General features: G+C 36.3%; 1 protein-coding gene across 5 annotated transcripts in view; it reads right to left on the bottom strand.

Annotated features, from left to right (window-relative positions):
• Positions 1–26,786, bottom strand: part of GKAP1 (G kinase anchoring protein 1) — a 90,467-nt gene that overhangs the window by 55,319 nt on the left and 8,362 nt on the right. For 3 of the 5 annotated variants that reach the window (XM_060409140.1, XM_060409139.1, XM_015093055.4), the window contains exons 3-7: positions 20,820–21,071; positions 17,847–17,990; positions 7,284–7,361; positions 3,378–3,501; positions 528–550 (exon numbers count right to left, since the gene is read on the bottom strand). In XM_060409140.1, coding sequence (XP_060265123.1) covers positions 528–550; positions 3,378–3,501; positions 7,284–7,361; positions 17,847–17,990; positions 20,820–21,029 — 579 coding nt within the window. In that variant the 5' untranslated portion in view covers positions 21,030–21,071. Of the gene's footprint in view, positions 1–527; positions 551–3,377; positions 3,502–7,283; positions 7,362–17,846; positions 17,991–20,819; positions 21,072–21,349; positions 21,435–21,918; positions 22,064–26,786 lie in introns of those variants that run through there. The other 2 variants (XM_060409142.1, XM_060409141.1) reach the window with 2 other exon arrangements.

The raw sequence follows: 26,786 nt of genomic DNA, 5'->3' as shown, positions 1-26,786 counted from the left end.
TCTTAACAGAAAAAAGTAACCAATAACACTAGAAAAGTATGTGTAGGTTGCACTACCCTCTAATGGCAAATGATAAGAGAACTACATGACCAGGTTAATCTTATCCATAGGTATAAACAATAAAATCAGAGCTTACCTCACAATTTCTATAACTCCAAAATATTCCGAGTCATGGTTTCAGGATTTTTTTTTAATAAAGTTTCAAGTATTATACCACTTTTCCCTAAAATTTTAAACTTACATGTGGTAACCTTTTTTTTTTTTCATGTGGTAACCTTTAGACACACAATAATTAGGATGCTAAAGTCAAATGACACTGTATTTCATGCAAATAGTATTTTTTATTCTACTGTACTGTACTTTATATCATTTTAATTGCAAGACAAAGGATTGAGTTTAATTATTCATGACAAACGTGGGCTATCCTTTAAATGGCTATATCTCAAAAAAAACTTATAAACACTAAAGTACTACTCTTAAAACCAACAAATGTTTTCTAGAATAAAGATGGTTACAATAACACTTACCTCAGTCTTTTTACTAATGTGATCTGTAGACAAAAAAAAAAAAGTGAGACTTCACTGAAGTACATTAACATATAAAATATTTCAATATGTGCAAAATATTTAAGTTATTGAAAAGAATTTCAAAATTATAAGAGTTACACCAGGCTTCCCTGGTGGCTCAGCAGTAAAGAATCCGCCTACATCCCTGAATCAAGAAGATCCCCTTGAGAAGGAGATGGCAACTCACTGCAATATTTTTGCCTGGGAAATTCCATGGACAGAGAAGCCTGGTGGGCTACAGTCCATGGAGTTGCAAAAGAGTTGGATATAACTTAGCGATTGAACAACAACAATAAGAGTTACAGAAGTCATTTGGGGGTTGTCTGGGACTCACATCAGATTTACTTTTCTAGGGATAAGATGTTAAAATTTACCATATAATTACTAATTTGTTCAGCTTAAGGATTCACATCCCACTAAATGCCACCCATACCAAGGGGTATTATTAAACTCTAAACATTTGAATTTCATATATTTTAGATTTGTTGTTTCACGTAACTGTTTTTTTGGGGGGAGCACGTGAAGAGAGGTAAACATGTCTAAAATCAAATCACAAGGTAAAGATTGTACAGACCACTGCCTTTGTGGGATAAAAGGTAGAATAGTAATTTGTGTCCTGTAAAACTATTAGCTAGGTTTTTTAAAAATTTTTAAACCACATATTATAGTGACAATACTATGAAAAAAATCCTGAAAATTAATGTATATTTATGTTGACACAACTATATCAAAATTAAACAAACCACTGACTTAGTAACAACATGGTATTTCTGGGAAATGATTACAAGGAAGACACAGGGAATCCACATAGACAAAAGGCTGAAACTAATAGGTAGCAAGTGTTCTTATTTAAATTGGAGATGACCAAGGTATCTAATATTTAATAATACTTCTCAGGCACAGTAGAAACTTTCCATTCTCAAAGACTAAAAATAATTTAACAGCATAGTTTCTTATGAGAAATCTATTTGCAAATCTAAAAGCTGGGTCCAATTTTCTAAAGCATCCACTGATCAGAATAGAGTCCATAAAACCAGTAAATGTCAAAATTGTGTTTCAGGTCAAACTACCAAATCCTGATAGGCTACTCAGTCATTCTTGCATGTCTGCTTAGTATTCAACGTGAAGCCAGAAACCCAGGGAAGAACCATGATAGTGTTCATCATGTTTTGAAATAGTTGTGCAGCCAGCCTTTAACAATATCATACTAATGTCATTCTCAACTCATCTAATAAATTTACATAGTATTTAAACATATGATAAATAAAGTTTTTAAAAACATTCTTTTCATATCTTTGCCTAGTTTATAATGACATAACTCTTACATAAAATCATTCTTACTAAAATTGGAAATTTAACATGTATCTGTTCTTTTAACCCCAAAACAAAGTGACTTAATCGTAAAAGTCAGCTACAGGAAAAACTTTCCTCATCCTTAAATGTAAACAATGCAATCCTCTAAATTTATTCCTAACTTCACGGACTACAAGGAAATCCAACCAGTCCAACCTAAAGGATATCAGTCCTGGGTATTCACTGGAGGGACTGATGAAGCTGAAACTCCAATACTTTGGCCACCTGATGCGAAGAGCTGACTCATTTGAAAAGACCCTGATGCTGGGAAAGATTGAGGGCAGGAGGAGGAGGGGATGACAGAGGATCAGATGGTTGGATGGCATCACCGACTTGATAGACATGGGTTTGGGTGTACTCCGGGAGTTGGTGATGCACAGGGAGGCCTGGCGTGCTGTGGTTCATGTGGTCGCCAAGAGTTGGACACGACTGCGCGACTGAACTGAACTCACAGACAGGCTTGTTTCTAAAAACAGTGAAGTTTTTTTTTTTTTTTTATATATTACTGTTATGGTCTTACTAATCCTCACTGACGGTTTCCCTGGTGGCTTAGATGGTAAAGAATCTGCCTCTAATGCAGGAGATCTGGGTTTGATCCCCAGGTTGGGAAGATCCCTTGGAGAAGGGAATAGCAAACCACTCCAGTATTCTCTGCCTGCAGAATTCCATGGACAGAGGAGCCTGGTGGGCTACAGTCCAAGGGATGACCAGTGTATTAAGTTTAAATTCATAAGAGGCAAATTGACTTCAAGATCAATGAACAAACAGCTGTTCATTTGATCAGCAACTACTCTTATTTTCCTTTGAATATAATTCCCTGCAATACAGTTGGACCTTGCTGTTTATCTGTTCAGCAACTGTTTTGATTGGCGTAAGCATGGCTTGTTGTTATTTAGTTGTTAAGTCATGTCTAACTGTTTTGCAACCCCATGGACTGTAGTTTACCAGGCTCTTCTGACCATGGGATTCTCTAGGCAAGATTACAGGAGTGGGTTACCATTTCCTTCTCCAGGGGATCTTTCCAACCCAGGGATCGAACCCATGTCTTCTATGTCTCCTGCACTGGCAGGCAGATTCTTTTCCGCTGCACCACCTGGGAAGCCTCCTATTTCTGGTTTAGTGTAAGTCAAATTATTTTATGTGTAAGGACAATAATATGTTTCAAGATGACTCAAAACTATAAATATCAATTTTTATTTTCAGTGAATTTTAGAAAAGGGGCAAATTCAGAAATACAGAAAGATAAATTCTTACTGAAACCTTATGAGGTTTTAATGACTGTCTTTAAATCACTTTAACCCCCAAATAGTTTATTTCCAAGCAGGTTTACATGTTTTACATTCTAAGTAACATATTAATGAAACAATCTTAGTTTAAAAATTAGAAAGGTACTTAAACTTAAGTATACAAAGACTCAGAGTAGTTTCTCTGGCTTAATAGATTTTGTACATATATTACCTTCAGATTGAAACTCTTTTAGTGATATTGTGAGAGGTTTGTCTTTTCCCTGATGAGTCTTTCTTTTGTCTTTTTTATTCATAACCTTTGACTGAGTCGATGCATTTTCAGCATTTTCATATTCCTAAAAAAAATTACCAACAATAATTAAGCTTGGTTTACACCAGTAAAATCAATTCACCAATATGCAATATGTTTCTTAAAGTCATATTTTTAAAGAGGCAAATAAAAAAATCAAAACAGAGGCTAGCCAAACTGTATAAAAAGTTACCTGTTTACGGATATACTTAATCTTTTGCCTATTAAACACTAAAATAAAAATTAAAAGCTTATACCTTGATCTATAACTCTTGAGTTGCTCATCCTCTTCTTCATTTTAGGACCAAAGTTAACACAATAATCTAGGGTCAATTTCCTTTCTCAAACAAACTGAAATCTGGTTTCTGCTAGTCTCTGACACTAAAATTAAAGTCAGCCTCCTGGTGGCTCAGATGGTAAAGAATCTGCCTGCAATGCGGGAGACTCAGGTTCAATCTCTGGGTTGGGAAGATCCCCTGGAGAAGGGAATGGCAATCCACTCCAGTATTCTTGCCTGGAGAATTCTATGGACAGCGGCTATGGGGTCTGTCCATGGGGTGGCAGAGTCAGACACAACTGACCAACTCACACTTTCAGTTTTCTTTTTCAAAGCCAAATCCAAAGACTTTTTTTTTTAAGCATCTCTTGGTTTCCTCAATATACTTCTGACTATGCTTATTTCTCCTTCACTGGTTTCTCTTTTCCCAACTATGTTCTTTAAAATGCAGCTGCTGTTCACCATTAGTCCATTCTTAATCTATCTTCATATCCTTTATACCTGTTGTTCCTTAAATTCAAAATTTTAAGTTCTATCTGATGACTTGTGTATGTACAGACAACTCACATGGAATGTTCAATAAACATCTGCAAACTAAGCATGTTGAACTCCTAGTGAGTACTTTATTTAATGTCACCATCATTACACTGTCTAGGCTAGAAACCTCAGTGATCCTTGCCTATTCTTCCTTTATATTTTACATGCAAATTAGTTACTAGGTCTTGTTGAGCTTATCTCCTAAAGAGCTCTTAAATCTATTCTCTTTTATTCATCCCCAGCAGGGAAGTTCAGTTCAGTTCAGTCACTCAGCCGTGTCTGACTCGTTGCAACCCCATGGACTTCATACTTTGTCATTTCCCTTGCCTTCTTTAACTCGACATTACAATACTCTCTAGTTTTAGCCCCACCACTCATCTTCTACACTGTTATAGCATGAGTTTCTAAAATGAAAACCTGAAATCTAAAAGTTAAAAATATTCAACAGCTCTCTCCCAACAAATGTATAAAAGTCAATCTCCTACATCTGCACACAATGTTTATAGTCTATTCTGGAGGCAGTATCTCCAGCAACTCTAGGTACTAAATTACAGTTTTTCAAAATGCTACTCTTTCACATGTATACATACAAGATATATACTCACCTCTCCTTCCTTGAGAATGCCTTTCTCTTGCCTACTGATGAACTTTTAATACATCAAGTAAGACTCGTCTTTAAAAACCTTTTCCTAAGATATCCTGCCATCCTAAGATATCCTGTCACAATATGGATAGACCTTGATAACATTATGCTCAGTGAAATAGTTAGACAAAGAGAAGTACTGAATGATATCACTTATATGATGAATCTTTAAAAAAAAAATAAAGTCAAACCTATTAAAAAAGAGTAAAAGTAGTTACCAAGGGATGGTAAGATGAGACCAACAGTGTTTAAGTATACAAACTTATAATGAGTAATAAATAAACCACAGAGATCCAATGCACAGTATAATGAATAAAAATCAATAATACTATATATTATAACACTATCATATGATAAATATCACTTCACTGGCAATCATACTACAATATACAAATATATCAAACTAACACACTATACATCTCATATTTACATACTGTAACACTTCAGATTTATCAAACAAAAAAAGAATCCTTTCCTAAAATCCACCCCCATCAAAAGCACGGAAAGTTCTATTTTACTGAATTCCCACCGCAATGAAAACATAAAATCTCTCAATACTATAAACTACAATTATATGTATGTCTCTCACTTCACTCCTTCTACTAAATTCAATAGCTTGGACCATGTCTCTGTTTTTGTACTGCATGCCTAGCAATTTTTGACTATTCAAAAAAATATTTGGTGAGTGAGTGACCGGATAGAAAATGCCATCCCACACTTTAGCTATTACGAAAACCTTTAGGCTAAAATAATCATAGTTATTTTATTGGAATACTGACTTAATATCTACATCAGTGTAATTACATCAAACTAGGTGGGCTGCCATCTATGGGGTCGCAGAGTCGGACACGACTGAAGCGACTTAGCAGCAGCAGCAGCAGTAGCCACTGCATGGGGCTTCCCTCGTGGCTCAGCAGTAAAGAATGTGCCAGCAATGCAGGAGACCCGGGTTTGATCCCTGGGTCAGGAAGATCCCCTGGAGGAAGGTATGGCAACCCACTCCAGTATTCTTTCCTAGAGAATCACATGGACAGAGAAGCCTGTCCACAGGCTGTAGTCCATAGGGCAGCACAGAGCTGGACACAACTGAAGCAACTAAGTAGCAGCAGCAGCAGCCATCACATAGAAAAGGAGTTTGACCATTCTCTGAGAATCATTATAGTCTAATAAAACCTGCGCTTTTAGGTACCAGGCCTGTGACTGCCTCAAAAAAACTGGCTGGGAGCACATTTTACCAATACCATCTACTCTACTCCTCCTCTAAAGGTATGGCTAATCCTTTTAGCTTTAGAATGTAGATATATATTTAACAACAAATCATCACTGTAAGATAATATTCTATTTGATAAATTTATCTTCGAACCAAGCAAGTCAGGAGGATTTTTCCAGTGTAATCTGAAAGTTCATTTAAATGATTAAATCATAGTAAAGCTAGCTGAATCCACTTTTGTAATTGCCAGCCTTCTGTCTAAATGAACAAATAACAGTAAGGATTACAGTTATTCTTGATTATTCCAGATAATACAAATAGGGACATGAAAAATGAAACTAACATATACAGTGTACCAAGTCCACTGGCAACTTTCATCCTCTTCCCTTGAGCTACAAATAAATAGCAAAATCATCTACTGTAAATGTTCACTTCTCTACACCCTTCATGTTGAGTGAAGGAGTTAGGGTACAGTGATATAGTCTAAAGGCCCTTAAGCCCAAAGGCCATTTATGATCAACCACTAAGTAACCACAAGTTGAATAAATTTTACAGACCAAAAAAAAATTACCAATGTATGCAAAAGACTAAAATGTTAAACAATATGAAGATAATATAAATGCTCAATTTAAATACAGAAAATAGAAACAAATGCTACTTTTTGCTTAAATATCCCTACAGTTACAAGCTATATAATGCATTTCAACACATAGCCCAATATTAAAGCTTAGTGATAAATGCTAAATTCACAAGGTCAAATTATCAGAAACGTCCTCTCATTTACTTTAACTACAGTATATCTTCAGTAGAGGGTCTTTTAATGGATGCCCCTGTATACAGTTACTCAAATTTTTAAATCTTAACTATTTTCTATGTTCATTTAAAATAAGTTAAAATAAATCATCTGCTATTCATTTCCTCTCTCCCTTTCATTGTGGGTGGAGAAATTTCTTAACTAAACATTCCAAATCACCAGACACCACATGTTTGTGGTATATCTCAAAACTTGAGGAGAATCTCATAAAAACTTTATGTTAATACTTTGATACAAGGATGGATTTTTACAACAGACTTTAAAGGAGAACTTTTATACAAAATTCAGGAAGGCTGGTTCAAACTTTTGACGACTTAAAATATCTAAATCAATAAATGTGTAAATACCTTTTTGTGTTCTTCATATTCCAATTTACTCAGCAACAATGCCTTCTCAAGATCTGCTTCAAACATTTCAGATGTCAGCTAAAAGTAAAGTTTCACAATAAACAGATATAGCATTATACGACACCAGTGAAATAACCATGATAATATATACAGAATAAGAAAACAAATACTTTAAAAAACAGCTGGGTTCTCCAAAGTTATCTATCTATACCAAAGTAGAGAACTCCATGTTTTATAGATGATACCAAAGCAAAAACTTACAATTTTGATATTTTTACTTCCTCACTGCCAATTATCTGTTGTGTAACACAATCTTTTTACTCTAATAAAAAAAATCCTACAAAGAAATTGACACTATAACAGATGTCAAAGATAGTATCTAGTTTTGGAGATAGAAAATATAATGTTACTAAAAACATATAAGAATACTAAAAACTCCATAAGCATTATAAAACATACCATATCCTTAAGTTAGACTAATTTGCAGGTACAGAACCTTTAAATAAAGTGACCAATTGTTTTGGCATATGCCTGATGTTACAGAAAATTTACAGTGCATCTTTTTACTGTTTTCTTTTTATTCCTTTTGTATGACTGGTCTACCTTTAAAGTTATCTAATACTACTATAGTAAAATGATTCTTTGTGATCTGTATCTTTTGGTTCCTCTCTCTCATCACTCAGTCTCACCTTAACCTCTGACAATCCAGCTCCTGCCACCTCCAATCAAATTAGTCTTTAAGACTTACTTTTCCTAACTGCCCAACAGAACTGGTACCGTAGCTCAATGAGACTTTGGGTTGTCTACCTTTGGAAGTAAAGTATGCAGCTCAATATAGGATAGCTGCAATATGACAACAGTAAACTATCCTGGATTTGTTTACATGTATGTGTCAACTTATTCATACCATATAATAAAAACATAACTTCAGTGGGCATTGCTTTTAATCTTGTCCACAATACCTTCCTTCATTCCTTTGAATAACACTTCAATCCAGTGTCCTAGGATTCTGGCAAGACAGTCACCACCTGATTCTTTATACCACTCGCTAGCATACCCACAAACACCCCAGCTGCCATTGCAACCACCAACAGGATGGGAGCAAAGGACCAAGCTATTTTTTGTTCTCTTGGAAATTAAATTTTGAGAACAAACACAAAGTAAGCAGGGTTCAATCAGCAGATTATAGCCTCTAAAAGTGAGTATACTAGCTCTCCTAGTTCATGCCTAAGAGCACCCCAGAATTTCTTAGTTTTCCTCTTTCCCAAGGTCTCATTGTTTAGTTTTTAATTCAAATCTGTTCATTAGTATCACTTACCAAATTATTTTTTGCCAAAGTTACTCAGAATTGTTTCTGCTGCTTAACAATTTTTAAAAACTGGACTAAAACAGAAATCAGTTTCTAAAAGGAGTAATCTGTTTCAAAGGGATGCCTTGAAAATTAGAAAAATGTTAACACTGGACATCAGAACCTGATAAATCATAAATCCAACCCTATACTAAGACAACAAAAAGAGAGAGAAAACTAGGTTTATCACAAAAAATTGATCTAACTCAGAGAAAAGTACAATTAGAATTAAAATCATAAATAAGGGCATACAGAAATTGTTAATTCCCAAGTGAATTGTACATACTTTTCTAAGGAATAACTGAAAGAACTGAAGAATTACTTCAATCCAAATGAATAGTGATCAGGAAAAAGTAATCTTTCTTAAAGGTTAACTTTTTATACTTTATTATATAAATGTGTATTTAAAGAATATGCAGTTTAAAGGTAAAAAGAAATTGGATTCATATTGTTGTTATAGTTGTCCAGTCACTAAGCCATGTCCAACTCATTGTGACCCCATGAATTGCAGGATGCCAGGCTTCCTTGTTCTTCACCATTTCCCAGAGTTTGTTCAAACTCATATTCATTGAGTCGGTGATGCCATCCAACTATTTCATTCTGTTGCCCTCTTCTCCTGCCTTCAGTCTTTCCCAGCATCAGGGTCTTTTCCAATGCAGTTGGCTCTTCACATCAGTGGCCAAATTACTGGAGTTTCATCAGCTTCAGTATCAGTCCTTTAGTGAATATTCAAGGTTGACTACCTTTAAGATTGACCAGTTTGATCTCTGTGCTGTCCAAGGGATTCTCAAAAGCGTCTTCTACAGCACTACAGTTTGAAAGCATCAAATCTTAGGCACTCAGCCTTCTTTGTGATCCAACCCTCACACCCTTACATGACTACTGGAAAAACCATAGCTTTGATTATGCAGACCTTTGTCGGCAAAGTGATGTCTCTGCTTTTTAATGTGCTGTCTAGGTTTGTCATAGCTTTTCTTCCAAGGAGCAAGTATCGTTTCATTTCATGGCTGCAGTCACCGTCGGCAGTGATTTTGGACCTCAAGAAAATAAAACCTGTCACTGTTTCCATTTTTCCCCCTTCTATTTGTCATGAAGTGATGGGACTGGATGCTATGATCTTAGTTTTTTGAATGTTGAGTTTTAAGCCAGATTTTTCACTCTCCTCTTTCACCTTCATCAAGAGGCTATTTACTTCCTCTTCACTTTCTGCCATTAGAGCAGTATCATCTGCGTATCTGAAGTTGTTGATTTTTCTCCTAGCAATCTTACCTCCATGTTAATGACATGGATTCATGTTAGTATCACACACAAAAAGGAAATTTATATCAATCTTTCCACCAAAACACAAAGCAAACAGAGTACAAAATATTTCAATATAATTAGAGCATAGCAAAAGTAACTCCATAGAAAAAGTAACAAAACTATTTAAACTTATTCTAAGCAAAGTTGTTTCAATTTACCACCATGCTATTAATCTGTATTAATGACATTTAAAATTTACAGAAAAGGCATTTAAGATTATTTCCAATATGTCACATATTCTGACTAATATTCCAAAAATAAATCCCTGGGCAAGAGAAGAGGTGATGAAGGTGGGAGTCTTGCAAGATGTCATTATTCTTTTTCATATTATCTCATATAACTTAAGTATATAGGTAGCTGATTCTAAGAGCATGATAAAAATGAATGAAATGGAACTTTTAAAAGTAAAAAATATGGCTCTCCCCAACATTTGATTCTAAATATAACAAAGTTTAGAGCTTACATTTACCTTTTAAGTATTAACAAAAACTAGTATACAAGGAAATACAATTAGGATAAAATCATTTAAATTTCAACTTAGCTTTATGAAAACTACAAAACACTTATAAAATGTCACTATATGATCAATCAGTTTATAAGGATTCATAGAGAACCTTCTATATGCTTTGCCTGTAGGCCTTAAAGAAACAAATTTGGCTTTTTCCCTCAAAGCATTTCTACCCCAGTTGGGAACAGAAAACTTATGCATATGACACACAGAGAACAGAATAAGATATTAAAAGTTCTACAAAAGTTGAGAAAAAAAGGCTAACAAGAACAAAGAAGCATACACAAAAGAAACTATTAAGTTGGTCCTTAAAGGATAGATATCATTTGGATAGGTGGAAAAGGAATGAAAGTATTTTAGGACGAAAGAGCCATGTGAACAAAAGTATGGTATTAAGAACAGACACATCATGGGATACATGACAAAAGATGAATTCTATGAAATACAAGAGGAATGTGAAAAAACACAGGCTTTGAGAGATCACACAGGTGGATGATTTAAATTTCTCTTCTACCCATGCTAATTGTGACATGGGGCAAGTTACGTTCTGTGAATTTCAAGTTTGCTGCTGCTGCCGCTAAGTCACTTCAGTAGTGTCTGACTCTGTGCGACCCCATAAATGGCAGCCCACCAGGCTCCCTCGTCCCTGGGACTCTCCAGGCAAGAACACTGGAGTGGGTTGCCATTTCCTTCTCCAATGCATGAAAGTGAAAAGTGAAAGGGAAGTCGCTCAGTCCTGTCTGACTCCTAGCGACCCCATGGACTGCAGCCTACCAGGCTCCTCCATCCATGGGATTTTCCAGGCAAGAGTACTGGAGAGGGCTGACATTGCCTTCTCGGGAATCTCAAGTTTATTTATACATAAAAAGAAAACTGAAATACCTACCTTGCAGAGTACTTTTAAAAATTTAAACCTATAATATATGTAAAGTACCTAGTACAGTGCCTACCTTGCACAAGAGTTGCACACAGTAAATTAGAATTCCTCTTCTCTATGCTGGAGAACAGTAGAAAATAAGATTGCTTAGGTAGGTAAAATTGGGTTCCAGACACTCCCTAAAAACTAGGGATTCGGGACAGATGAAAGAGGAACACTGATAAAAGTGATTTTAAAGAAATAAACTGGCATATTAGGAGAATGAGAACTTAGAATCAACGGGTCTGGCTAAACTACTGCAGTCCCAGCACACGGAAACCTGGACCTGACCACAGCAATGCAGGAAACAAAGAACACCATTTCTCAGCAAAGAGTGACCAAGTTTTAGAACAAGGATTGATAACAGGGAGAAAGGAAGCACAAAGCTACAATATCAGGAAAAACAAAGAAAACATGATTCCTAATTCCCTAAAGTTGTCTAAATCAGAGAATTAATCATAAGACTGCTATAAATGTAGTCTTTAATGTAATTAATTATCAGTACATGTAGAGGTAGAACTGAGAGGGGAAAAACGTTTGGGCCTGAAAGACAGATACTGATGATTCTTAAAAAGTACCTTATATGTAAGTTTGCAAGTTGAGAGCTGCTCATCATTTTCTTTGTACCCATGGGAAGAGGATGGAAGGAAGAAAAAGAGGAAATGACCCAAAATGCCTACAGGATTGGAGAAGATACTTACATGTGTCCAAGATGGAGTACTTCAGACTCCCTTCCTCTTGGCTTCCTTCATGCCTCCTATCCCTATCCAGTAGTAAAACATTTTTTTTTAATTTAAATAAACCTATAGGCTCAAGGGTTTATGATCAGTTAAAGAGTATGAAAAACTGATGAAAAATGAAGACAGTAAATATTTTAGGACTACATTTTTAAAAATTTGCAAATCAAAGTACCATAAATATTTTACCCACTTTAAATCCAAGCAAAACAAATCCCAAATGAAGAGTTAATTTCCAGTTCTCATAGGCATCATGGGAACAGGGTTATTGCAGAACACAGGACATAATTCTGAGAACATTTAACACTTGCAACCAAGTGTTTAGCCACAGTAGCAGTAGTGCCCTCTGCTCTTCTAACTCAATGATTTTCAAAATGTAGAAAGCAGAATTATTTCCCAGAAAACTTCAAATAATCGTATTGAACATTATGATTTTATTTTATTTTTTTAATGTTTATTTATTTTTAAATTTTTTATTTTTACTTTACTTTACAATACTGTATTGGTTTTGTCATACATTGACATGAATCCACCACGGGTGTACATGCGATCCCAAACATGAATCCCCTCCCACCTCCCTCCCCATAACATCTCTCTGGGTCATCCCCGTGCACCAGCCCCAAGCATCCTGTATCCTGCATCGGACACAGACTGGCAATTCATTTCTTACATGATAGTACACATGTCTTAATGCCATTCTCCCAAATCATCCCACCCTCTTCCTCTCTCTCCAAGTCCAAAAGTCCGCTCTACACATCTGTGTCTCTTTTGCTGTCTTGCATACACGGTGATCATTGCCATCTTTCTAAATTCCATATATATGTGTTAGTATACTGTATTGGTATTTTTCTTTCTGGCTTACTTCACTCTGTATAATCGGCTCCAGTTTCATCCATCTCAGCAGAACTGATTCAAATGTATTCTTTTTAATGGCTGAGTAATACTCCATTGTGTGTATGTACCACAGCTTTCTTATCCATTCATCTGCTGATGGACATCTAGGTTGTTTCCATGTCCTGGCTATTATAAACAGTGCTGCGATGAACATTGGGGTACATGTGTCTCTTTCAATTCTGGTTTCCTCGGTGTGTATGCCCAGCTGTGGGATTGCTGGGTCATAAGGCAGTTCTATTTGCAATTTTTTAAGGAATCTCCACACTGTTCTCTATAGTGGCTGTACTAGTTTGCATTCCCACCAACAGTGTAGGAGGGTTCCCTTTTCTCCACACCCTCTCCAGCATTTATTGCTTGCAGATTTTTGGATTGCAGACATTCTGACTGGTGTGAAGTGGTACCTCATTGTGGTTTTGATTTGCATTTCTCTAATAATGAGTGATGTTGAGCATCTTTTCATGTGTTTGTTAGCCATCCGTATGTCTTCTTTGGAGAAATGTCTATTTAGTTCTTTGGCCCATTTTTTGATTGGGTCATTTATTTTTCTGGAATTGAGCTGCATAAGTTGCTTGTATATTTTTGAGATTAGTTGTTTGTCAGTTGCCTCATTTGCTATTATTTTCTCCCATTCAGAAGGCTGTCTTTTCACCTTGCTTATATTTTCCTTTGTTGTGCATAAGCTTTTAATTTTAATTAGATCCCATTTGTTTATTTTTGCTTTTATTTCCAGAATTCTGGGGGGTGGATCATAGAGGATCCTGCTGTGATTTATGTCAGAGAGTTTTGCCTATGTTTTGCCTATGTTCTCCCCTAGGAGTTTTATAGTTTCTGGTCTTACATTTAGATCTTTAATCCATTTTGAGTTTATTTTTGTGTGTGGTGTTAGAAACTATTCTAGTTTCATTCTTTTACAAGTGGTTGACCAGTTTTCCCAGCACCACTTGTTAAAGAGATTATCTTTACTCCATTGTATATTCTTGCCTCCTTTGTCAAAGAAAAGGAATGTTATAATTTTAAAAGTTGTCAATATTCTGCAAAAACTATGTGTTCATACTAATGATCATGTTCCATTCAAGTCAGCTAACACACCTTCATATCTTCTGAGTGCTGTTTACATTTACTAAGTTGAGTGCTTTAATTATATATCAAAGTAATAAAAATAGTTCACTGATTCATGGAAGGATTAAAAGTAGCAATGAAAGTAGTAAATAATACAACTTATAAAAACAGCATTAATTTAAAAAATGAACAGGACTCTAATACAGTGTATACAGAATATAAATCTGTATGTGTCAGGACAAAAGTGGTATCATATAAGCAGCTAAAAAGGAAAATAATAGAACATTAAAATACCAAAATTAAGAGCCTCTTGATGAAGGTGAAAGAGTGAAAAAGCTGGCTTTAAACTTAACGTTCAAAAAACTAAGACCAGGCATCCAGTCCCTTGGTCTTTGTTGTCATTCAGTCACTAAGTTGTGTCTGACTCTTTGCAACCCCATGGACTTCAATATGCCAGGCATCACTTCAAGGCAAACAGATAGGTAAAACATAGAAACAGTGACAGATTTTATTTTCTTGAGTGCCAAAATCACTGCAGATGGTGACTGCAGCCACGAAATGAAAAGACATTTGCTCCTTGGAAGAAATGCTATGACAAACCTAGACAGCATAGTAAAAAGAGAGACATCACTTTCCCGACAAAGGTCCATATAGTCAAAGCTATGGTTTTTCTAGTAGTCATGTATGGATGTGAGAATTGGATCATAAAGAAGGCTGAGCACCAAAGAATTGATGCTTTTGAACTGTGCTGCTGGAGAAGACACTTGAGAGTCCCTTGGTCAGCACAGAGATCAAACCAGTCAATCCTAAAGGAAATCAACCCTGAATATTCACTGAAGGACAGATGCTGAAGCTGAAGCTCCAATGCTTTGGCCACTGATGTGAAAGGCCAACTCACTGGAAAAGACCCTGATGCTGAGGAAGACTGACAGCGTAAGAAGAAGAGGGCAACAGAGGATGAGACGGTTGGATGAACATGAGTTTGTGCAAACTCCGGGCGATAGTGAAGGACAGGGAAGCCTGGCATATTGAAGTCCATGGGGTTGCAAAGAGTCAGACACAACTTAGTGACTGAATGACAACAAAGACCAAATACTTGACATTTCAATTTACTGAACCATCAGTCTATCTGTTCCTAGTTTTCTGCTATAAAATATGGTCAGACCAGTGACCTAAAGATATAGTTTTTATTTCACTTTCAAAGTGCAGTGACCTGTATGAGTTTTTCCAAAACAAGTACCAAGTAATGCTTTGGAGAACGAAAGTGATGAATTTTGTTGCTAAAGAAAAAGTAAAAAAAAAAAAACACACAAAGAGCACTCTTTATAGTGAAATCGGGTGCAAGTCAAACTATCACCAAGAGACTTTTACTAGCCACAAGGTTAATGAGAAATATCACTCTCACAAACGAAAAAGAGAACAAGCCATTGGCAAAACGCCTTTATCAGGTGGACTAGAGGATACAATGTGAGAAAACAATTAGTTATGCACATGCTAGCAGACATTTCACTTCAGAGTTGGACAAAACCAGTGATATGTGGGGTCTGAATCAATACAACAGGAGAAAGAAATACACAGAATCTGATCTATTTTTCATTCAACATCCATTAGAAGAGATTTTTCTATTATTTTTGACCCATGATGTAAAATTTTAAAAAGGTAACACTGGAATCAGAACTGTGTATGCTAAGTCACTTCAGTCGTGTCAGACTGTGGGGCTCTATGGACCGTAGTCCACATTACGTTAACTGCCACCTTGACTTTTGTAAAATGTTCTAGCTCCTTGGTTTTTATTAAAACAAAAAATAAGTGCTGTCTAAAATAAATTTCTGTTCCCTGTAACTAATTTTTTTCAAACTACACTTTCACTTTGGACATTAAATACAATGTTCTCCTTTTATGTGGCAGAAACTTTTCTTCCGTTGACATGAGATTAACTAAGATCCAGTGCTTGCTCCTAAGTAGATGTAATGGATGCTTCTTTACTGTCTATCTTGTTGCTGTTTAATGCAGCTCTCAGATTTTATGCTGAGGCTTAGTTGATGTAAATTTATGTTATCACTTTGACGATTTAAGAGTAGGAAACTTTTTCTTGGTATTACTCTTCTGTATTTAAAATAAATAGTCATATAACAGACAAGATTTCTATATCCAGCTTTTCAATCGGCTCAGTTTAAATGTCATTCTTTTGGCAGTGGATATCCAGTTTCCCCAAAACCATTTGTTGTAAAGACATACATGGAGTTTCTCACAGTGCTGTTGCCCTGTGTGAAGAATACCCACCACAACTGCATGCCTTCTGCCTACTACAGTCAGTCTGGTCCCTATTTTTAAAATCTATTATTCCACATAGTAAAATAGATTCCAAGTGGTATACTGTCTATCAGTTCCAGAGCCTGCCTTATCTCTTTACTTATCAGTGTAATTATCCCAAGAACTACGCTACTTCCCAGAACTTTGATTATTTTCCTACAAGTCAGACTTCCAAATAAGGTACCAGGTTTTCCTAAGTGACCCATCAATAGTATATCTAGTAGAAATTCCTCCAAGTTCCTCAGCCTTGGATGACATTTTTAGATAGGGTTAGGGCCAAGTTAACTATTTCTTTCTCCTAATTACCTGGTCATTTTGGCGGTAATCAATGGGGGCAGGAAAAAAGGCAATAAATATCTGTTTTTAAGTTCCCATATTACATGGAATTTATTTTGATGCAGAATTGAGTAGTTTTCCTTTATTAACTTCCCAGTGCCCCTTGGGCCACTGGGAGAAATTCTCTATGGTGAAGTGGCAAATTCTATTACTATCTAAGCAAGTGTATCATTAATAATACTTGTATACCAGAATAAAATGTCATAATGAATGCTGCAAAAGGAAAAAAAGAATCAAATAATCCCCCTAAAATAAGACGATTTATCCAGTTTACCAGTACCTTGAAATATCATTTTTGCACAGCTCCAGTGTAATAACAAATGCTTGTAATGATGAGCCTGAGGCACTACAAATTTCTATAGAAAATGTTATAATTAACATAGCTTATGTTAAGAGCATGGTTTAGTATAGTTTAATTCTTTTAAAACTGAAACTCAAGCACAATAGGTATAGCCACTCCATTAAGCCAAACATCTGCTAAAATAATATTTATTTCCAACAGATCAAATGACAGTTTAACAGATAAGAAAATAACTGTTCATTTTTCATACATACAGCATCTCCTAGAGTACATTCCAAATTTAGTATGTCATTTTCCTGAATACCATAAACACAAAAAGAAGCTGATTGGTTTTATTAAATTATCTCTTTGATTTGCTTATTAATGACATTTATTTAATAGAGGCATAAAAGAAGAAAACACTGCATAAATAGGTTTAAAAAAAGAAATGTCACAAACTATTTTACAACAAGACTGAAAAGGAAAAGTTTCCCCTCAAAGTCTTTCTTCTTTAAACAAAACTGTCACTGAGTATTTCTAGTTAGTATTGGTCTTACAAATATGATTTTCTTTAAATAATTTAATCCTGTTTTTCTATCTTCCCTGTCTCTACCTCATTTGTAAAAAGGCAGATGAAGTAAAAACTCAGAAAATAACTGTTTGAAACTAACAAAATAATAAATGTGTCTATCTGCTTTCCTAGTTAGATAAAAACCAGAACCTCTTATTAAAAGTAGCATACACATGTGAGTTGATCCAATATAAAATGCTCCTCAGAACAGTAGTGTCACGGTTGGATGCACTGCTATCTAAAAAATGCAAAAATTCACTGAAAACTAAAGCAAAACAACTTAATTTACTTAGCTGTACCTGCTCATCTCTTTGTCTCCACTCTTGCCAATTTTCTTCTCGTGAATCCTTCTGTACTGGGTTTGGTAATGAAAGCTCATGTTGAGCATTACAAATGGTATGGGAGGATTTCTGTGGAATTTTCTTAAAAGCAAGATTCCTGAGCTATGGAAAAAAACAAAAAATATATATTAAATTCAGTTTACCAATACTGGGATACTAATGATTTTTTTGGAAGTTAAGAAATCAATATTTTTATACTTCTAAATACTCATTATGCTAACTCACAAAGTCACTATGTGAACTTTTGTAATCTTTGTAGAATTTCACCAGCATTTGTGAAAATTTTGATGGATTTCTAGATGAAATGATTAGTAAGTAAAAATGGATTATACTCTTATACCACCATTTGAACCAATTTAATGATCCTGGTTTACTAAAGGGTTTATAGGAATAGAGAACAGGATAACAAGTGTGCTCTTAAAATACAAAACAATAAAGTTCAGTAAGATTAAACTTTAATGACTTATAAATTAAAAGTTTAAACAGTGAAAGAAGATAGCTTGAGGAACTCTAGCAACTACTTTGCTAGTCCTGAAAAATACAGAGCCTACAACTAGCAATATATGGTTAGGAAAATACTTTAATTGGTTACAACAGTCCAGTGGGGAAAGAGGACAAATCAAAAAGGTCTGTCTTAGGTGATACAGATTGCTCTACATTATTAAGTTCGAGGAACTTTAAAAATATAATGACAAGAGACAGAGCAGTTCAAACATTCATGCCCCATGATTATCTCATTACAGATGTCTGCTGTTTACATTTAATGTAGAATAATGAGCTTCCAATGCAGCAGACATTAGCATCTACCCTAACAATGTTTGCAAGGTAAAAAGCTCCAGTGAGAACAGATGCTCATTTTGTTCTGCTTATATTGTAAAGACTGTAGCAGTTTCCTCTGTATCTCTAACAGGGAAAAAAACAAAAACAAAACTTGTGATCTAATAGCTTTAAAGATTTTTCCAATAAAAGCAATGGATAAGTTTTTCAAAAAATACAGGGCCTAGCCCACAAAGTAACATAATGAATTAAAACTGTACTGGCCAAGCCACTCCCAACAGTAAGAATCATCTGAGACACAGAGGTTGAAACAGGGAGAAAAGTACTAAGAGGCTATTATGGATTAAATTGTATTCCCTCAAAAAATATGTTGTAGGCCTAACTCTTGCTATCTATGAACATGACCTCATTTAGAAAAAGGATCTTTGCAAATATAATCCCGTTAAGGTTAAACTGAATTAAGGCTGGGCCCTAGTGAATGAAAGGTACAGACAAAGATATATGAAGCCAAGGAACACTGAGGATGACAGCTACCGTAAGAAGCTAGGAAGAGGAGAGAGGAGAGGAAGGATTCTACTCAGAAAGAGCCTGGTCCTGTTAACACCATGGTTGGAACTTCCAGCCTCTAGAACTGTTAAGAGAATACATTTCTGTTGTTTTAAGTCATCCAGCTTGTGGCATTTTGTTACAGAAGTCCTAAGAAACCAATAAAGGGGCTTTAAATCAAGGATCAACAATTTGACTGATAATCAACAGACTAATCTGCTGGAGGGAGTGATGAGATACAAATACTGCTTTAAGCAGGTGGTTTCTGCTGTGGGAAAGCCAGAGTAGAGGAGATGCTGCTAGAGATGAAGCCATGGCAGGTTCAGTGCTGATTTATTACTGAAAATAGACTGACAGAACTATAGCTACGCAAGTGGGAAGGGAGGATCCTCAGGCTCATTCTCAGTAATGCAATGTAAACCCCACTATTACCTTATTTTCTGTTCCCCCAAATCATCTTTAATTCCAAAAAGAAAATGGTAGGCAATCAAAAGTTCTGTAAGACTGGACTTCTGAAAGGTTATATAGTGAGAAAAATGTCTTTTAAAAAAGTGACCCTGTGTGGCAAAATTTTAAAGAGGTACTCAGAAAGCAATGGTGATGGAAATTAACAAATTGAAAAGGCTTTCTCACAGTCTTGGTATATTATAAAATGAATATAGAGAGGGAAAAAAACACTTTTACTACTTCTCTTATTCAGTGATAGAGAAAGGTCCTTACATACCTTCGGCTCTATTAAAAGATAAACACAGGCTAGAGTTGTTTTTCAGTATTACTTTTAAAAATAAATGGGCACATTACATGTTGGTCATATAACTCATGCTAGGAGTATTTAGGGGAGAAGGATCTGCCATGTACTTACTACTCTTAAGAAACAGATGACAAAAAAAAAAAAGAAACATGACAAATGCATAAAAATATATGCATTTCAAGGCTAGTCATAGGATTATTATCTATAATAATAAAAAAAATGGGAAACCTAAATGTTTATCACAATAGTCTGATTAAGTAAACTGTGACAAAGCCACATACTTTTAAATAATGTGGACTCACTTAAAATAATGTTGATTTTTATTTACTCACATGGAAAACTGTTCATGCTAATTTTTAAAAAGCCAGTTATAAAAGTCTATTATATAATTAATTTTCATTTAAGTTAAATATGAATGTAGATATGTGTGTACATGTCTATATATTCAAAAAACATATACATGTGTACAGAAAACACATACCAAAATATTGTTATATCTCTATAGTCCCTAGAGAATATTTTTATTTTATATTCACAATTGATGTTTTCTTATATATTTTTTATTTTATATTCACAAATGATCTTTGTTTCATTTAAAGACTTCCTGTGTTTTTCAGGAACTTTCTGGAATGAGCACATAAGCTTCCATAGACCAGGAAAAAAAAGGCGTTCAATATGTTCATTACATTAGACTTCAAATACACACAAATTCATATATTTATATATACATTATAGTAATAATTACCAAGTACCTATGGACCAAGAACTGTGGATACATGGATTAACAAGATAGTAACTGTCCTCTTCATGCTTACAATCTACTGGGAAAGCAGACATGAAATAATTATAATTGCTACCTCATTTGCTTCACTCTGCTGCTGTTCCTTCTTTTTTCTTCTTTTCTCTCTTTTTTTCTCATTTGTAGTTGATTTATTTGTTTGAGACTTTCCAGTATTTCGACCTTTGCCTTTTCCAGGCTCAGAATCAGAACCACTGCCACTATCCACTTGCAACAAGGCAAAACGAGAGGCAGTAGTGGGGACAGAACTAAGTACTGCTGAGGCCATTGTAAAGATTTCCTTTCAAAATACTTCTGTCAAGAATAATTCCTGTGGGAAGGGAGGAAGGAGGCAGATGAGTAAACACAGTAAAATCTGTTTTAGATTTCAGAACAAACAGAAATACACACACACTTCTCCTGACACTAGATTTAGTAACATTCGGATTCATACCCACAGTCCTACTGGCAATAAATACTTTTTAAACTTAACAACATAAAATTGTATAATATAAAACAAAAAATTATATACTGAGATTTCACAATTATTACAAGGCTACCACCTTCATATTCATTTTTCCATACAGTTCCCCCAAATTAGTGACTTACCTTTTTCTTTTAAATACGCCACCATGTATCTATGAAGTACATCCTAAGTCTGCCATAACACGTACATATATTTATGGAGAACATCCTAAATCAATACAGTTTGTTAATACAATGAAAAAGTACATATATCATTTTTCACTGCACTAGAGATCACTGGTCCTGCTGCTGCTGCTAAGTCGCTTCAGTCGTGTCCGACTCTGTGCGACCCCATACACGGCAGCCTACCAGGCTCCCCTGTCCCTGAGATTCTCCAGGCAAGGACACTGGAGTGGGTTGCCATTTCCTTCTCCAATGCATGAAAGTGAAAAGTGAAAGTGAAGTCGCCCAGTTGTGTCCGACCCTTAGCGACCCCATGGACTGCAGCCCACCAGATTCCTCCAGCCACAGGATTCTCCAGGCAAGAGTACTGGAGTGAGGTGCCATTTCCTTCTCCCACCACTGGTCCTACTACATGCTTATCCTCAACTTCAAACACAGGGAAAAAGGAGTAGGAAAGGAAGAACATTCTTATCATATAAAAATTCTGCCTTAAGTTTGATTCTAGAGTGACGGCAAAATAGAGAACTTACCCAGGAGAAAGGAAATGGCAACCCACTCCAGTATCTTGCCTGGGAAATCCCATGGACCGAGGAGCCTGGCAGGCTACAGTCCACGGGTGGCAAGAGTCAGTCAGACACTACTTAGCAATTAAACCAACGGCACCACGACACATGCAAAGCCTGAAAATATTCATAACCAACAGAACCACACATCAAGAATTACTGAAGGAGGTTCTCTAAGTTACAGCGAAAATCATCCCAGACAGAAATGTGGCTCTTCACAATAGACAGAATAATACTGGAAATAGTCACTACACTGGTTAAGTTCATAAAAGTTTCTTCTATGTAAATATCCCTAAAGCATGACTATTATAACAAAAATTATTATATATATATAAATTATATATGTAAAATTAAAACTATGTAATATATAAATATATAAATTATATATATTAAAACATATAACAAAAATAATAGCATATATTGTTTTTATAATTATACATGCAAAAATAAAATGTGTTCTCTCAATAGTTTAAAAAAGAGAACTTAAATTCTCTCAACCAAAGGAAACTGTTCAAAATCACCTTCTACCGTTATCTTTTAGTTAACTAATCTCAGTGCACCCTTTCAGTTTTTTTTCTTTGATTGTAGCTAATTCACAATGCTGTGCTAGTTTCAAGCGTACAGGGAAATGATTCAGTTATTTATATACATGTATATATTTTTACTCAATTATTTATATATATATATATATATATATATATATATATATATATATATAAAATTTATGGAGCTTCCTGGTGGCTCAGTGCTAAAGAATCCACCTGCCAATGCAGGAGATGCTGGTCCAATCCCCATGTCAGGAAGATCCCCTGGAGAAGGAAATGGCAACCCACTCCAGTTTTCTTGCCTGGGAAATATTGTAAACAGTGCCCAATGTTCACAGCAGCACTATTAACAATAGCCAAGACATGGAAACAACCTAAACGTCCATCAACAGACGAATGGATAAAGAAGATGTATGTGTGTGCATGGTGGTGAAGGTGAAGTCACTCAGTCGTGTTCAACTCTTTGCAACCCGTTGACTGTAGCCCACCAAGCTCCTCTGTCCATGGGATTCTCCAGGCAAGAATACTGAAGTGGGTTGCCATTTCCTCCTCCAGAGGATCTTCCTGACCCAGGGATCGAACCCAGGTCTCCCACATTGCAGGCAGATGCTTTAACTTCTGCACCCTAATCCAAGTCATCTGTTTGTGATATACAAACACAATGGAATAATACTCATCCATAAAAGAGAATGAAATAATGCCATTGTAACAACATGAACCTACATATGATCCCATTACGTGAAATATGACAAAGACAAGTATCATATAATATCACTTATATGTGGAAACTAAAAAAATAATACAAATGAATTTCTTTACAAAACAGAAATAGACTCATAGACATAGAAAACGAACTCATACTTACCACAGGTGATAGAAGGGGTGAGGGGATGTTTAAATTAGTTTGGGATTAACATTATCACACTATGATATATAAAACAGGTAAACAACAAGCACCTACTGTATAGCAGAGGGAACTATATTCAATCTGTAAACAATGCTGCTATGAAAACTGGGTGCCTTCATGGATTACAGCTTTGTCATGGTGTAGTGGCTTGCATAACTCAATGAAGCTATGAGCCATGCTGTGCAGGGCTACCCAAGATGGAAGGGTCATAGTGAAAAGTTCTGACAAAATGCGGTCCACTGGAAGAGGATATGGCAAATCATTACTGATTCAAGAAGCCCATGAACAGTATGAAAAGGCAAAAATATATGACACCAGAAGATGAGCCCCCCAGGCCAGAAGGTGCCCAGTACACTGCTGGGGAAGAGTGGAGGGCAATTACTAACAGCTCCAGAAAGAATGAAGCAGCTGGGTCAAAGCGGAAACAATGCTCAGGTGTGGATGTATCTGGTGATGAAAGTAAAGTCTGACATTGTAAAGAACACCACTGCATAGGAACCTGGAATGTTAGGTCCATGAATCAAGGTAAATTGGACATGGTCAAGCAGGAGATGGCAAGAGTGAACATCGACATCTTAGGAAATCAGTGAACTAAAATGGACGGGAATGGGCAAATGAAATTCAGATAACCACTACATCCACTACTGTGGGCAAGAATCCCTTCAGTTCAGTTCAGTCACTCAGTCGTGTCCGACTCTTTGCGACCCCATGAATCGCAGCACGCCAGGCCTCCCTGTCCATCACCAAATCCCAGAGTTCATTCAAACTCACATCCATCGAGTCGGTGATGCCAACCAGCCATCTCATCCTCTGTCGTCCCCTTCTCCTCCTGCCCCCAATCCCTCCCAGCATCAGTCTTTTCCAATGAGAACTTTTTGCATGAGGTGGCCAAAGTATTGGAGTTTCAGCTTTAGCATCATTCCTTCCAAAAGAAATCCCAGGGCTGATCTCCTTGCAGTCCAAGGGACTCTCAAGAGTCTTCTCCAACACCACAGTTCAAAAGCATCAATTCTTCGGCACTCAGCTTTCTTCACAGTCCAACTCTCACATCCATACATGACCACTGGAAAAACCATAGCCTTGACTAGACAGACCTTTGTTGGCAAAGTAATGTCTCTGCTTTTGAATATGCTATCTAGGTTGGTCATAACTTTCCTTCCAAGGAGTAAGCATCTTTTAATTTCATGGCTGCAGTCACCATCTGCAGTGATTTTGGAGCCCAGAAAAATAAAGTCTGACACTATTTCCACTGTTTCTCCATCTATTTGCCATGAAGGGATGGGACCAGATGCCATGATCTTCGTTTTCTGAATGTTGAGCTTTCAGCCAACTTTTTCACTCTCCTCTTTCACTTTCATCAAGAGGCTTTTAGTTCCTCTTCACTTTCTGCCATAAGGGTGGTGTCATCTGCATATCTGAGGTTATTGAGATTTCTCCCAACAATCTTGATTCCAGCTTGTGCTTCTTCCAGCCCAGCGTTTCTCATGATGTACTCTGCATAGAAATTAAATAAGCAGGGTGACAATATACAGCCTTGACGTACTCCTTTTCCTATTTGGAACCAGTCTGTTCCATGTCCAGTTCTAATTGTTGCTTCCTGACCTGCATATGGGTTTCTCAAGAGGAAGAGTATCCCTCGTCAACAAAAGAATCTGAAATGCGGTACTTGGGTGCAACCTGATAAACGACAGAGTGATAGCAAATCATTTCCAAGACAAACCACACATATTCACACTATGATATATAAAACAGGTAAACAACAAGCACCTACTGTATAGCAGAGGGAACTATATTCAACTTGTAAACAATGCTGCTATGAAAACAGCATGGCTTATAGCTTCACTGAGTTATGCAAGCCAGTATGCCATGATAAAGCTGTAATCCATGAAGCCACCCAGTTACAGTAGGTGCTTGTTGTTTACCTGTTTTATATATCAAAGTGTTAATATGTTAATCCCAAACTAATTTAACCTTCCCCTCACCTGTTCTATCAACATCACAGTAATACAAGTCTATGTCCCAACCACTGATGCCAAAGAAGTTGAAGTTGACCAGTTCTATGAAGACTATAAGATCTTCTAGAATTAATACCAAAAAAGATGAAAGATGTCCTTTTCATCATTGGGATCAGAAGGCAAAAGTAGGAAGTCAACAGATATCCGGAATAACAATCAAGTTTGGTCTTGGAGTATAAAATGAAGCAGGACAAAGGCCAACAGAGTTTTGTTAAGAGAAGATGCTGGTCACAGCAACCCCCTTTTCCAACCCAAGGGATTTCTCTTCACATGGACATCATCAGATAGATAATAATGAAAACAGACTGAATACGTTTTCTTTGCAGCCAAAGATGGAGAAGCTCTATACAGTCAGTGAAAACAAGACCTGGAGCTGGTTGTGGCTCAGATCAAATTTCAGGCTTAAAATGAAGCAAGTAGGGAAAACCACCAGGCCATTCAGGTATGACCTAAATCAAATCCCTTATAACGACACAATGGAGGTGATGAATAGATTTAAAGGATTAGATCTGATAGAGACAGTGACTGAAGAACAATGGACAGAGGTTCAGTAGGCCGTGACCCAAAACCATCCCAAACAAAAAGAAGTGTAAGAAGGCAGGGTGGTTGTCTCAGGAGGCCTTACAAATGACTCAGGAAAGAAGAGAAGCAAAAAGCAAGGGAGGAAGGGGAAGATATCCAAATGAATGCAGAGTTACAGAGAACAGCAAGGAAAGGTAAGAAGGCCTTCCTAAGTGAACAATGCAAAGAAACAGAGGAAAATGATAGAAGGGAAAGACTAGAGATATCAAGAAAATTCCTTCTTTCGCTTCCAGAAAACTGAATATATCAAGGGAACATTTCATGCCAAGATGGCCACAATAAAGGACAGAAATAGTATGGACCTAACAGAAACAGAAGATATTAAAAAGAAGTGGCAAGAATACACAGAAGAACTATACAAAAAAGATCTTCATAAGCCAGATAACCACAATGGTGTGATCACTCACCCAGAGCCAGACATTTGGGAGTGTGAAGTCAAGTGGGCCTTAGAAAGCACCACTACGAACAAAGCTAGTGGAGATATTGGAATTCCACCTGAGCTTTTTCAAATCCTAAAAGATGATGCTGTGAAAGTGCTGCACTCAATTACGCCAGCAAATTTGGAAAATTCAGCAGTGGCCAGGACTGGAAAAAGTCAGTTTTCATTCCAATCCCAAAGAAAGGCAGTGCCAAAGAATGTTCAAACTACCGCACAATTGCACTCATTTCACATGCTAGCAAAGTAATGCTCAAAATTCTCCAAGCCAGGCTTTAGCAATACGTGAACCATGAACTTCCAGATGTTCAAGCTGGATTTAGAAAAGGCAGAGGAACCAGAGATCAAAT

Source organism: Ovis aries, chromosome 2, assembly GCF_016772045.2.
Source record: "Ovis aries strain OAR_USU_Benz2616 breed Rambouillet chromosome 2, ARS-UI_Ramb_v3.0, whole genome shotgun sequence".
NCBI classification, from domain to species: domain Eukaryota; kingdom Metazoa; phylum Chordata; class Mammalia; order Artiodactyla; family Bovidae; genus Ovis; species Ovis aries.
Note: the sequence above shows the minus strand (reverse complement) of the source record. Positions and strands in the feature narration are given on the sequence as shown.